Source organism: Pogona vitticeps, chromosome 1 (assembly GCF_051106095.1).
Source record: "Pogona vitticeps strain Pit_001003342236 chromosome 1, PviZW2.1, whole genome shotgun sequence".
Classification (NCBI taxonomy): Eukaryota; Metazoa; Chordata; class Lepidosauria; order Squamata; family Agamidae; genus Pogona; species Pogona vitticeps.
Window position 1 is genome coordinate 246,361,284 of NC_135783.1, and position 14,962 is coordinate 246,376,245.

Genomic DNA, 14,962 nt, shown 5'->3' on the forward strand with positions numbered 1-14,962 from the left:
GGTCAAATTCATGTTGGCAGCTTTGATGACATTGTCTAACCATCTTGTCCTCTGATGTCCCATTCTTCTCTTGCCTTCACACTTTCCCAACATCAGGGTCTTAAAATTACACAAATTTCTGTGTTATTTCACTTCATGCTGTTGCTTATGTTTTTTTTAGTATGGGATTTGTTTGATTCCTTTTTGTAGTTGCATTACTCACCATTGTTAGCTTTAATTGTGAACTGCCCAGAGACCTTTGGGTAGAGTGGGCGGCATATAAGTTGAATAAATAAATAAATAAATAAATAAATAAATAAATAAATAAATAAATAAATAAATAAATAAATAAATAAATAAATAGTATTTTAATGAAGTAAGCTGCCTTGGCTCCTTTTTCAGGAGAAAGGCGGGGTAAAAATAAAACAAACAAGCAAACAAATATTCAGAGTGTCTGAAGTGATGACTGTAAAACACTAGAGCTTGCATTTTATGGTGGCAGATGAACTGGAATAAGGAGCTTCAGGAAGGGGTGGGGGATGGGGAAGACCGTTCCTCAAGTGCACTTACTAAAGCATGCTGCTTACTGCATATACCACCCCATGGCTCTTAAAGCTATAGGCAGCGTATGACCCTTTAGGTAAAGGTAAAGGTTCCCCTTGACATTTAGTCCAGTTGTGTCCAACTCTAGGGCGCGGTGCTCATCCCTGTTTCCAAGCCACAGAGCCAGCGTTTGTCTGAAGGCAGTTTCCGTGGTCACGTGGTCAGCGTGACTAGACATGGAAGGCCATTACCTTCCCACCGAGGTGGTACTTATTTATCTACTTGTATTTACATGCTTTCAAACTGCTAGGTTGGCAGGAGCTGGGACACTGTCATGTCAATTTGATCTTACGACTGCAGGTCTTCTGACCTTGCAGGACAGAGGCTTCTGCGGTTTAACCCGCTGTGCCACCACGTCCCTGTATGACCCTTTAGGAATGATTAATTGGTTGTTGTAGGTTTTTTGGGTTGTTTGGCCCAAAAACCTAAAACATCCATCGGATCCCGGTCATGAAAGCCTTCGAGAATACCATGATTAAATTGTTAGTAAATACATTTTATTCAATTGGTCGTAAGGCATGTTGACAAAATAAAGCTCCCCTGTTAACCCTGTCTCTGTTTTAATGGCTTAATATATAGTACGTTGTTGGTGTTTCATTTCTGATGTTGCCAGCTCTCTTGAGTATTTTCTTAAATCAAACGGTAGATGTTAGAAGGCTTTTAATCATTATCCCTGTGAACCAGTTACGGACAGATAAAGCTGATCTCAGTTATGTGGGAATTGCCTCCCTAGGAGGAAACACCGGTTATTCCTGTCCGGCCGTAACAGAATGATGTAGCACTTGGGGAAGAAGAGGCAACCCAGCAAACCACCTGCAGAGGCCAGGATGGCAAAGATCTCCACTGCCACCATGTACTTCCCGGTGGCACTGAGATAGGATGGCACAAAGGCGATCCAGACAAAAGTGAAAATCAGCATACTAATGGCAATGTGCTGGGCCTCATTGAAAGCGGTTGGTAGCCGATGGGCTGGAAAGGCGACTCCTAAGCTGATGATAGCCAGCAAGGCCAGGTACCCCAGCATAATATAGAAATACTGTAGGGAACCTTTGTCACACTCCAGCATCACATGAGGCCCTCCATGGAGTGGGTTCTGTGATGGGAATGGGGCCCGCTCTGTTATCCAGACAACACAGACAGCAGCCTGGGTGAGGGGGCAGCAAAGAGTGATAGCCACAGAGAGCTTGTAGCCCACCCACCTCTGAAAGTAGCTGTCGGGCTTGGAAGCTCTAAAAGCCAGCACCACGGTCACAGTCTTGGCTAGAGTTGCAGAAAGGCAGACTGCAAAGACTAAGCCAAAAACAGTCTCACGAAGTGAGCACGTCAGCTGGGATGGGCATCCAAGGAACATGAATGGGCAGAGGAAACAGAGAGCCAGAGAAGTCAGGAGGAGGTAGCTGAGTGCCCTGTTATTGGCCTTGACAATTGGTGTGTGGCGGTACCGTATGAAAATGCATAAAATGGACAGCGAGAGGAGGAAAAGCAAACAGCTGCTTGTAGCCAGAACAGCTCCCAAAGTTTCTGTGTAGGACAAGAAGTCAATTGTCACTGGAAAACACCGGTCTTGAATGTGGTTGGGCCATTGGCCTGGAGGGCAGTTCCAGCAGTTGGCACTGTCTATGGAAAGAAATGTACACACAATACGAGAGAGAGAGAGAGAGAGAGAGAGAGGCTGCAGGTATTGTATGATGATTGAATAATGTGAAGGACATGAAGACAATAGTATTAGCACTCTCCACTAATTGATACATGGAGGCATATTGTCTCCTATACTTGAATGAATGCCTATACAATACTTGCAGGAAACATAGGGTGTCCATACTGTGATCTTTGGCTGAGATATTTTGTTACTGTCACAGTTTACTGGTGGTAAAGATGGAAGTGAGGAGGTTGTCATTTCAATAGTTATGCTTCCCTAGTAAAAAATCGCAGACAGGTGAAGTTTGGAATATATTTTAGAAAAACTAGCAAGTTCACTTGTTCCACGGGCAAACCACTTTCTTTACCTGTTCCACTGGCAAACTGTCCATCAGGGCATCTCTGACAGTCATAACAGCAGCTCGGTTTTCCCTGCAAAGGTAATTTTCTCTGTCCAGGCAGACAGCTCTCTGTGCAGACTGAATGGGGCACCTAAAAGAAAAGAAAAAGAAAAGGGACAAAATCAGGCTATGTTTCTTGTCTGGAGTTACAAAGCAAATGGATTACAGCAAACCTAAAGGTGAAAACATCACATTTCTTGTATCTTGGAAAGACATGATGAGGAGTTCAATTGAATGTCCCATAGAGGGATAATCTCAAGATAATGTGATGTATGCACTATATACTAATCAGCTGGATACAAATGTCAGAGCCAAGGAAGCAATGGAAATCATTGTCTAAGATGTTGCACTTATATTTAAATAAAATATATGGCTTTAAAGTTTTGCACAATAAATTCCAATATTTGGTCAGAATCTCAACAGTGATTTCTTGTTGGTGAGCAGGCTGAAAGATCAACAGAAAAAAACCACAATTTTTTCCTCTTCCATGCCCACTAAGGAAATGCCCACCATCTGCAAACCACAAAAAATTCCAAGAACTGTAGTCCAGCAACTGTTCACATTGTATGTCTAGACGCATATTTGATCCATGTGCCTACCACGGAAAGCTGGTTTGTATCCTCCTCACACTTCAGCACACGAGTAAATGACAAATATTCACCCACAAGGCTTCCCGAAGGAACACTTTGGGGTTGCACCCTGCTCCTGGTGACCTTCACTACTGAGTGTCAAATCTACCTCTGTCTTTGTGTCTCTCCCCAAAGTTTTTGCATCTCACTTTAGCCATATGCCAGAATGACATAAACATTACCTGAGCAGGGTTCCCTGTCCACACAATGGCACTGTCCTGTACCACAAGTTCTTTTCCCAGTGGAGATCCAGAGTGAAATTGTCCAACTTTCACTGCTTTTAAAGAGCCATTGGGCGAAATTTGTAAGTTTGTAATGTCAAATACAGCTGGAACTTCACCATCCTTGAAGAAAATCTCCTGTGATGAAATAGTGAAGTTGATGTTCTTCACATAATGATAGACCTGAAAGACATGTTGATAGTTAAAAGACAGAGATATGATGTTGATTATGTGTTTGCTAGCTATAACCAGATTTACCCAATATTGACATTAACAGTCATCCATAAACCAGCAGAAATTTGTTTCCTTCATGAACAGAAAACTCATAGGATACTTATAGGCATTATTTAAAATGTCCAGACTTGCTTTGTTGAAAAAAGACATGTGTCTATAATCAGTCCTTCTCCAAATGTTTGAAATGTATCAGCTGTGACTTACAGATGTACCATGTTGTCTGGTTCAAAAGAGGCAGGCAGAACCTTAGAGGAATATAGTCTCCCTCGGCTTCTGCCAAATCCATCCCAACTAGATTTACAGGTGCATTGTAGCAGAATAGGGAATGGCAGAATAGCTCCAAGGCAATTTAAGATCTGACACAGTGGCATCTATGCACAGTGAGAATTCTAATCCCAAAGTGCCATAAATGAGGACAGATGGACACATTAAACTAAGCTCAGCAATGTTGCATTTAATGTTAAGCGTTAAGGGTGGAACGTTTTAAGAGATAGATGGATGGACAAGTAGGACTGGGTGTCTTGGCCTGCATTGCTGTCCTGTAAGTGACCACTTGCAGCTTGCCACACTTAGGACACTTCTTTCTCCTTCAAGAAAACAATCAAGGGATGGCCTTCCAGCACACTTGCACGCATCGAAGCACACTCTAGGAGTTTCCGTACTACTCAAATCCAGGTTTATCCTGAAAGGGCTTCTTGGTACAGTCAGAAGTGCTTTTCTTCCCCATTTATGTTACTATGAGCATCCTGAATGCACACTCTTCACTCATAGCTATAAGCTCACCTTACTAGCTTGCTGTATTCCACCAACACAATTAATGTCAGTTCCTACAGGACAGGTCTGTAACAGAGACAACTGATATGTATGAATTCAGACTGATTTCTTCCATATGTACCATAGTTCCCCCAGTTCAGTTGCCACCCAGGCAACTTTCCATGGTGTATATATTGGTAGGGATCCTACAAGGGACTATGCGCCTGCAGGAGGCGGCAGAGGCAGAGACAGGCAGCTAGGGCTCTCTGGTTCCCTCCCCCCCCCGCCCTTTGTATTTTATGTTCTGCTGCTGCTTTACTTGTACTGTGACACTCTCAAGCTTCACTTCTCACTACATATCTCTTGCATTATCTTAGGAGAAATGTTCCACAGTTAGACCACGGGCCAGAAAAAATGTCTCAATCTTGACTGCATCGTGTGACCAGAAAAAAAAAAATGCAACAAATTAACTGGGGGATAACTAGAAAACATTTCCCTCATGTAACCAGGGCCCTGGTCATGCAGCCAGAAGTGACACTAGACACCATTTTTTTTTCTATCCCAGAACTTTAAGTTTGTAACAAAGCTTTTTTATTTATGAATGATAATCTTTTTTTTGATTATTTCAGCCACCAGGTATTGGAAAGGCAAACAGTAAAAATCCCATTTCGCTAAATTCCTTGTTTGGGACTGTCCTGTAAACCTGAATCCTTGTTGGGAAGGTTCTCCTTTGGTAACCATGTTATCCGAAGATACTACTCTTTCAAGATTGCCTCTGCTGATACCTGTAAAGTTAATCTGGCCTGGAGCCAGCTGCACTCGGCTTTATGGCACAAATGATACCTGTGTCAAACAGCAGCGGAGTCTGAGAAAGGAAAGGTATAGTGGACTCACCTGCCACGGCTGGAAAGGCTTTGCTCTGACACAGCTCCTTTTGTTGAATGTGCAAGACATCATGTCACGATAGGCTGTGATGTAGGCCCTGGTTGCAAGGTAGGCCTGAAATGTGGCAGCTGGGTTATTCAGATCAAAATGGCCAGCATCCAACTCCTCTACCCCAGTGCAAGGACGGGATCTATTTACACCATCCCTGGTACTTCCAACACTTGGCCAAGTACACTTAAACAAGTTTTGCCAAAGTATTTTTACCAAATGGCTACTAGGATAAGCAGCAGGGCGAAAGGTGGTCAAGAAGTTCTTAAAACCAGGTATCTTATCAGAATGAACCCTTAGATCTAAGCTCCCATTCAAGAGGTGCAACATTTCACTGGTGAATATCTCCGGGTCCACTGCAAAGCTGGCTGTCATGATCCACATCTTGTGAATATTTTGTGCCTGGAGAGCCTTAGCTAGCAGCTGGAAGTGGAAATGGTAGCAGTGGCACAGGAACACCGTGGCGGTGGACCTCCCAATCTCCCTTGCCACTGTATTGATCTCTGAATATGGGTCACGAATTGTTCTGGACATGGCGAGGCAGCCACCAGCTTGTGCCAAATACTTTTCTAGAGCACTCTGCATTTCGGTAGCCTCAACACGGAAGTTTATCAGGCCTACCCATGTCCAGTTGAAGTATTTCAGAAGATGAGCAATCTTATAGGGCTGGTGGCTGCTGGAAGGCACAGTACGGAAAAATGATGGGAACTGGAGCCGGTCAGAAAATTTTGGATGTTGAGAACCATGGCTGATCTGAGAGATAAAACAAAGAAGCCTTGTCTGGATTAAGTTTCAGTTTATTCACCCCTCACCCTGTCCATTACTTACACAAACATTGATCTAACTTCCTTGGATTTAGACAGAAAGTGGAGATAGAGTTGGTGTCATCTGCCTACTGGAGACTCTGAACCCCAAAATTCCAGACAACCTCTTCCTACATTTTCATGTAGATATTAAATAGCACGGGAGACAAAACAGAACCCTGAAGGACCCTGTAGGCCAGCAGCTAGACTATTGAACAGGAGTCCACCAGCAGCACCCTTTGAGTTCTTTCCTCCAGGAAGTTCTCTCCTCCAAGAGCCACCATAAAACAAGTTCTTTCCTCCAGGAATTTCTCTCCTCCAAGTCCCATCCTAGAGAGACAACCCAGAAAGATACCATAGCCTCTGAGAAGTCCAGCAGAAACAAGAAGGACACATGCTCCCTATCCAGTTCTCAGCATAGGTCATCCACCAAGGCAACCAAAGCAGTCTCCATTCCATAACCAGGTCTGAAGGCAGATTAGAATGGATCTAGATAATCTGTCTCATCCAGGAACCTCTGGAGCTGAGAAGCCACAACTGGCACTAGCACCTTGTCCAAGAATGGAATATGAAAGACAAGTTGGTAGTTGTCCAATACCATAGAATCCAAGGATTCTCAACAATGGTCTTACTACTGCTTCCTTTAGGTATGCTGGAATCCTACCCTGCTGCAAGGACGGTAGTTTGTTGTTTTAACAAGTTTGTTGTTAATAACTCAATCTTATAAACACTGTTTTCTAAAGAAACATTCTTGACTAGCTAGGATATATGAAACTCTTTAGGAGAGATACTCCCCTGCCCCCCCCCATTCATGTAATAAAGCATCACGGAGACCATGTGTCCTGCTAACTTACAGAAGCTCTTGCCTGTTGCAAAGATGAATTATGAAGAAAGGAGAAGCACAAATGCATTTAAAGTGCATATTTATTGGTAACTGTAGTGTATATGTTCTGTACTGTCATGTTAAACATGACTTGAAGAAACCCTATTAGGGCTTTCAAGGAGTGGCTTTATCAGTTGGCCTTCCCCAGAGAATCTATGTGGCCAAGTGGAGGTTGCCAGAGTCCTAGTCCATCACTCTATCCTCCACACCAGTTGTGGTAGCTGACAGCAAACTGACAGCAACCCAATTGAAACAGAGAAGGTTCCACTTAGAAGGAACATTAGGAATATTGCCCACCTGGGGGACTCTGTAAATAGAAAGCACATGAGCAATGGGCTCTGATTCTGGGGAAGTCATTGCACCAATCATACCAAGAAGCAATGGACGAGAGCAGCAACGAAAGTTAGGCACCAGTTCTTGTGAGCCTGATAAGAAAGAAAGGGCACCTTTCAGTGCTCTGGCTGGTGAGAGGCATGAATCATAGAAATGAAGGCCCACAGTGGTGTTGTGTAGGAAGCTGGAGTCATTATTCATTTCTGAAAGGGCAAAGACAATGGCCAGGATGTTCTGGAAAAACCTGATGTGGAATCTGAAAAGAGAGATTTCAGATACGGTTGGTGTCTCCTTTCACAGGAGGGATTCTCCCAGAGCCACTGAAAATGTTCATTTAGGCTTACATGTATCAATTCAATCCACCTGCTTCCTTTGACTTCATCCTTAGAAGTCTTTCTTTGTTTTGATTATTTATTTATTTGTTTGTTTTTAACATCATGAGTTATAAGCTTGATTACAAAAAGCATAGCTAGAGCTATCACAAAATATGGATTTAACATTTTAAACCATCTACCCATTCTGCTCTAGTACATCTGCTTTAGGAATCATCTCCTTATTTAGTATGTCACAAGCAGAAAGTGATCAATATTTTGTTTCATGCATTCTTGTCATGTATCCCCCACATATTAAATTATATATCTCCAGAATCTGAGATCTTCATCACCTTTCATCTCTCAAAGTAGGTTTGATCTCATGTTAAACAAGAAAAGCTGTGACTCCTTTTCGAATGAAATCAGAAATGGTGGGAGAAGATATGGTTGAACATTGACTGGATACAACCTGTGCATATCACTTTCTCTCCCTGTAGGACCAGCCCTACCATTAAGCAGATTAAGGAGTTTGCCTCTGGCAAGAGATTATGATTTGGGGTATCATGAAAAGGCGGAAAATTTAAATTATTGATCTTATTGTATTGATGCAAGGAGGAAGAGAAGGTATCTGCAGGATTTCCCCTCTCAGATTTTGGTAATGAGGGTGCTATTTTCTGTTCTTCAACAGGAAACAAAACATCTTGGACCACTTTGTCTCTCTGGTGAAATGGAAAGCTGAAGACAAAATGTCACTTCCTAGCTCTTGAGGCAAACATTAGGAGACCTAATTACTGTATAGAAAGTCTGCCTTGAGTTTGAAAGAAGGAGTGTTGGGCCACCTAAAAGCAGCCTGAATTTCAATCCAAAAAGCTGGGAAGCTCACCAAATGGTGAAATAAAAACTTTCTCTAGAATTGCTCTTACACTTTGTGGCAGGAGAAGCAGACAGCATTTACATTACATTAAAAAAAACCCACCACTATCACATAATTCCCTTTCATTTGTTCCTTGTTATCCTTTTTTTTACTTCCTACGCAAGCAGAAGTAACATATTGAAAATGAGACTTACCTCTTGCAAGGATCTGCTGCTGGCTGCCTTGTGAAGTGTAGCTTCATGTAAGACACATTGGCATGTGCGGGAGAAATGGCTCCAATGACTACATCTCCTGGCAGAGTAAAATCTGGTGTGTCAACAAGTATCTGTGGTTGTTCTGTGAGCCATTTGCTATTCATTGAAGAAGCTTCCCAGAACAGCAGGCCAGTAAAAACCAAGGCAAGGAAGCCTATGGCATCCATTTTCTAGTTTGGAAGATCATCAAGGACCAGGACTGGTAGATATTGTTCAACATGGAGATCAGTTCCTCCTTACTCTTGAAAAGTTCTACAAAGTGAGCAAAAGCTGTCTCAGGTGCTAGTCCCAGTACTTTCAGAGGCCTTAGAAACTCTGAGCACCCAGGCCTTCTGTTGGAAGTTGTCATTGCCTAGCTTCTCATAATGAGGTACGCACACAGGAAAAGCCCAGACTCTGGATGTTTCCATCACCTGCCTCACAGAACTTGACTGCTAGGCTGCTCGTTTCCTTCTTGACACCTCTCCCTTCCTCCTTGCTCCTTGCATTCTCACTGGGCAAGGAAAGTTAAAATGGCTTGTCGTGTATACATATGGCTCCATGTAATTGTATTTCTTCTGCTCTTGTTTACAAAAGCAGCTCATGCTTCCTCTGGACCATCAGACCCATTCCTTTTGGGCACACTGTAATCAATGAAAAAAAATCTATAATTACATAAATTACAACTTTGAGTCAAACTCCTCTATTGACTATATCTGATTGTGCTCTGTAATCATCACAGAAGTCCTTTAAAATGAGAAAGGGAAGCAACAACTAACATTTCTGCCTGAATTAGAAGTATCACATCATTTCAAATATATACTTGTAGTCAGGATACTGATAAAAGACTGGTTTAGGTGTTAAAGGGTAGGAGCGGCTAGTACCTTGGTATGTACCAGGGCCAGATTTTGTGGGATAGGGGTGCGTTCCATCTCATGAATTGATAAACAGTGTGATCCAGAACAGTGGTTCTTAACCTTGGGTTACTCAGGTGTTTTTGAACTGCAACTCCCAGAAACCCCAGCCAGCATGGCTGGTGGTGAAGGCTTCTGCGAGTTGCAGTCCAAAAACACCTGAGTAACCCAAGGTTAAGAACCACTGATCCAGAGGACATCGAAGCTAGTCTACCCTCAGACCATCCAAATGGATCTCATTGCCCTTTCAGAAGTGAATGAGGGTCCCAGCTTGCTGCACAACACCATGGTGGGCTTTTGCTTCTATGAGTCCTGCCTCTCACTGGCCAGAGCACCAAAAGGTGCTCTTTTTTTCTTGTCAGGCTCACAAGAGCTGGTGAGCTGGTGCCTGGGAGAGTATTAACACGGTCTCTGCTGGGAGCTGCAGGTGACAACCAGGGGTGTTCTGCCATTTTAAATTATACTCTTCCCTTCAGTTACTCGTTCCTGAGCAAGTGTCTTGCCTTGTAAATATCATCATCCTCTTAGAACTGTAGAGCTGGAAAGGACCTTTGAGATCATCAAGTCCAGCCCTTGTCAGGGAGGCTCAGTGGGGAATTGAACTCCCAACCTCTGGCTCCGCAGCCAGAGACTGAAATCACTGAGCTATCCAGCAGTTCTTATATGTCTGAGTTTTTTCATGCCATTGAGTGGGCAATGAAATTTAAGAAATGCCTCCGATAAATTCAGAGTCACCAGGTTCTTGCAATACAATGCTTCACAATAGCAAAGTTTCTCAGACTTTGGCTTGTTATGTCCCACCCTATCAAACAATGGATTCTACTGTTATAGAAACAAAACCCTTCTTTTTCTGAGTAGGACATTTACATGCCTACAACATTCACTTACCATTAGTATGCAGTAATGTTTTGGGGTGTATATTCAAAGAGCTATTCAGAGTAGGGGATGTATGTGTAACACATCCTAATGTCACCTAGAAGGTTTAGAGGAGGAATCGCTACCGGTTTGATACAAGATTGTGGTGTTATCGGTAAACAGGAGCAAGTGAAAAGCTGTACCTGATTTTTCACAAAAATGTTATTATGCTGGTACATCTCTTAACTAAAGATTTGCTCTAACCATCTTGTTCAAAATTCCATATTAAGCCAATAGTGGGCAAGTTACACTATTGAAATACATCAGGTGAAACTTGCAGTCTGGTCTGTTGTTTTTTCCTGTTTCTAATACTGAGGTTGTGTCATCTCAGTTTGAAAGAATTTTTTTAAAAAAATTAAAAATAACACCATCAGCTGTGAGTGGCTGTGAGAGGCAGCCAGCATGAGGGCGGGCAGGCACCGCAAACGTATTGTGGTTGAGACTTTGTCCTGCAACCGCCTACCCTTACACTGACTGCCTCTCACAACCACTCATTGCTGCTACCGCCAGGGTTATTTTCAACATTTGTATTATTTCCTTCAAAGTAGGATAGTGCTTGTTCTGTATTACAAATAGGGGAAAAATCAGACTGAAAGGTTTCCCTTCAGCCCAAAACTCATCATCCTAGCATTCATTACTTGACAAACCCCACAGACATAATTTACTCTGACACAGGTGAGCACACATTCCTAAATGATTCAAAATAAATAACATCCACATTTGAGTTAAAATAAACAAACTCCTTGAGACTGTTTAAAATACCTCACCTTCCAAACAAAAACTCATGATTCCCAGCCAAAAAATAATGCATACTCAGTTGTATGTTATGTAAATAGATTTTTAACACCGATTTCAAGCATGCTTAACTTGACACAAACCTGGGAGTATTTCAGTATGTAACCACATCCTGTGACAAGTTACCAAACAACTAGAGGTTTTGTGAGTGACAACTGGAGATTTTATGTCAGATTTTTTCCATAACATAGGAACAAATTAAGTACAGGCCCAAACAAAACTGCAATTTATATAGGAAAACAAAAACATACATGAAAATAACAGGACTCTAGATTAGCATAGCTGTCTTACACTAACCTTAGGGTATTTCCAGATGAAGCCTTTATTTCTGCTCCTTTGGGCCATTTGCTGCTGCTGGATGCCAAATGACTAGTAGTTCATACTGGAGTAACTGTCTGTATTTATTCTGAAAATCCTTTTCATTTTGAGAGTGTCTGTTTAAAAAATGAATCAATAATATTTCAAAAAGCTTGAAGAAATCTTTAAGGAGTATTTTCTGTACTGGAATTTTTGTTCTGTTGTATTATCAGTAGATACAATGATCACCAAAAACTTCTGATCTGAGCCATTTTCAACTGAGTCTCACCCCACTGCTGCTAATCTACTTGGGAAATCAGCTACCTTTTACAATAATTCTTTCAAAAATGGTGACACCCCCCCCCCCCTTTAAACCTTTCCGGAATTAACTGTGCTACATTTTTGTTGGGTCTTTTGGTTTGTTTATCAGTCGTCATCGTTTAGTCGTGTCTGATTCTTTGTGACCCCATGGACCAGAGCACGCCAGGCCCTCCTATCTTCCACTGCCTCCCGTAGTTCTGTCAATTTCATGTTGGTTGCTTCGCAGACACTGTTTATCAGTAGATTAGTGCTAACATTGAAAGCTTCCAGCTCCACAAACGCTTGCTGTCTGAACTCTGCCCTGATACACAATGAAACCAACCACGGGAGGTGGTTTTAACAGAAACAAACAGGAAGCCAACATTTTTGTTACTCTTGTTTTTTTGCTGTTGATACTGATTTAAGCCTCGCATAATCTGCACATTGGAAAAATACCAATACAATCATTCTACAACAGGGTACATATAAGGCATCAAATCCTCTATCTTGATGAACCCTTGATAAAGTGTGTTAAAGCCAACAAGTTGGCCAAGGTACCTAGCAAAACTAAAATTGAGAGGCTGACTTGTACATTTAGCCAGCCATTCGGTCTGTTGCAAGGATGAGGTGGTTTGCTCATAAATATGATGATCAGATTATGTCTTTGCTGGAGCAAACCAGCCCTAGAATGGTTGTACCTGCACCTCTCTGGTCTCTTTCAGGAGCTTCTACTTGTTGTTGTTGTTGTTGTTGGTACTGGTAGTGTTTAAGTTTTATTTATAAACTCACATGCTGTCTGTAGTTTGAATGACTGGGAGGAACTTTTCTGGGGTGGAGTGACTGTCCAGCATTAATCAATCATTTATTCCAGCTTCTGAAACTGAAAGAGAGCCCTGCCTCTCAACTGACTGTTCTACCCCATTCTTTGATCAGTTGGTGACAGTTGTTTGTTGCCGTTCATCAGTTCAATTGGTTTCTAGTATGTGTGCAATAAAATAATAAAGTATAAACAACTCTTCAGTTTCAAGCACCTGAAAGTAATGTTTTTATTCTTTCTTCTACAAATATCTCAGAGTGAGTTATTAAGACTGTAAGTGCTATTTAATGAGAAAGGAGTGAATTCTGGGGAATTTGACGCTATTCTTCTCTGTGGATCTCTGTATTTCTATAGTGCAGCAAAAATAATTTTTTTTACAGAAATTCAAAACTCTGCAACAGGTTATGGGCCCAGAGACAAGAGAAATGGACAAATAACTAACAAGTATTTTTGTGCTTTATTGTTTTTCAGAGTGTTTGCGATTTTCTTCTCTCCTTCCCTGGTTGAAGAGAAAGAGTTCTTTCTCTCTCTCTCTCTCTCTCTCTCTCTCTCTCTCTCTCTTTACTTGCTCAGAAAGAGAAAGAAGAAAAATGGATCTTGATTGAATAAAGGAATTTCTTTTCTTTTTTTAAACTTCCAGAGATAGTATCTCTGAATTTCTTTCTCTCTATGGAAAGAAAAATTGCAGTTTAACCTCATAGCTTTAAAGGTGCATGGTTGTTTACAAGGACAAAGAGATCAGGCTGGCCCTCTCCCTTCTCCTGATAGCTGAAGGCCCCTCTCTCCAGGCAGGCTTTAAACAATCATGCTTCAATCCCTGAATACTTTCTTAGAGTTAAGATAGCTTTTAATGTTTCCTTGCTTTCAATTGTTCATTTGTATTTTAATTAGCATATAGTTGAATTGTTTTTAAATATTTTACTTATGTTTTTAATTCTGTTCCATTTAATATTGTGAACTGCCTTGAATCGATTCCCCTTATCGGGAGAAAGGAGGCATAGTAACAAATATCTTGTATCATAAACAGTGAAGTTTCCCAAAAGTTGTTCTGGTTTTTTTGGGCTCTTTGGGCTCTTTGTTCTGAAGTTTGTTCTTCCTAATGTTTCACCAGTCTCTGTGGCTGGCATCTTCAGAGGACAGCAACCAGGAAGATGCCAGCCACAGAGACTGGCAAAACGTTAGGAAGAACAACCTTCAGAACACGGCCAAAGAGCCCAAAAAAACCAGAACAACCATTAGATCCCGGCCGTGAAAGCCTTCATGAATATATTTCCAAAAAGTATTTGTCTTGCCATGAGACCTCAACTGAAAGTGGCTCAAATTTTGTGCTAAGTGGGAATGGCCATGGAAAGGGTCATATGACAAACGAGTGCCCATTCCTGAGAAATTCCTCAACAAATACAAGCTGTACTGTACTAGTTTTCTTTATAAATCTAAATGAAAGATCCACTGGAACTATTCAAGTTGCTAATGGTGACTCCATGAAAATGGAAGGAAAAGGAACTGGCATTTTTGCAATGTGAATTGTTTGATGAAATCTAGTATTCTTGCTTATTTCATCAAACAGTTCACATTGCAAAAATGCCAGTTCCTTTTCCTTCCATGTGATGAACAACAATACAGCATGTTAAGTGCATCAGCTTTGGATGAAAAAAGGTTTTTCTATACATTTTGAAAATGGACAGTGTACAGTAATGAAAGATGGTGAGATATATTTTCAAGCAGTCAAGTATAATGGTATCTATGAATGGAGTCTTTTAAATAAACAGTAGCAGATCAGCACAGTGCAAACTCAGAGAGAAGATGACAACAGCATGGAGCTGTGGCATCGTCATATTGCACACAGAAATCTGAAACCAATTCTGGAGCTGCAAAGTTTTCTTGATACCTACAGCAAAACATGCTATGAATATCAAGATAAACCCACAGAATGCAACCAATATACAATCAAGTGTGTAGACTGTATCACAGAAAAGAGTGTTAGGTCCTCATTCCTGCCAAGGACTGAGAAAAGAAGCACCAGAGTGCTGGATCTGATACACAGTGGCTTGTGTGGGCTACTCAATATCCTATCACTGGGACATAATGGATATATT

The 14,962-nt window shown here is 41.6% G+C and overlaps 1 protein-coding gene across 2 annotated transcripts; it reads right to left on the bottom strand.

Moving 5' to 3' along the window:
- Positions 1–332: 332 nt before the first annotated feature.
- Positions 333–12,368, bottom strand: LOC110078349 (vomeronasal type-2 receptor 26). 2 transcript variants are annotated; one of them, XM_078383539.1, is made up of 6 exons: positions 11,750–12,368; positions 8,790–9,472; positions 5,353–6,144; positions 3,433–3,654; positions 2,589–2,712; positions 333–2,199 (listed from the first exon to the last, which is right to left on the bottom strand). In XM_078383539.1, exons 3-6 carry the CDS (start codon positions 5,974–5,976, stop codon positions 1,289–1,291), a joined length of 1,881 nt encoding a protein of 626 aa, XP_078239665.1. In that variant the 5' UTR covers positions 5,977–6,144; positions 8,790–9,472; positions 11,750–12,368; the 3' UTR covers positions 333–1,288. The 2 variants fall into 2 exon arrangements, with proteins under 2 accessions (XP_078239665.1, XP_078239666.1); XM_078383540.1 differs by lacking the exons at positions 8,790–9,472; positions 11,750–12,368 and having other exon boundaries at positions 5,353–6,341.
- Positions 12,369–14,962: the final 2,594 nt, after the last annotated feature.

Bases quoted from the DNA above. Each gene is read 5' to 3' on its own strand.
- LOC110078349 (XM_078383539.1), bottom strand. From the start codon at position 5,976: ATGCAGAGTGCTCTAGAAAAGTATTTGGCACAAGCTGGTGGCTGCCTC. The intron at 3,655-5,352 runs GTGAGTCCACTA...CATGTCTTTCAG, and splicing joins AGCCTTTCCAGCCGTGGCAG to GTCTATCATTATGTGAAGAA. The intron at 2,200-2,588 runs GTAAAGAAAGTG...TTCTTTCCATAG, and splicing joins ACAGTTTGCCAGTGGAACAG to ACAGTGCCAACTGCTGGAAC.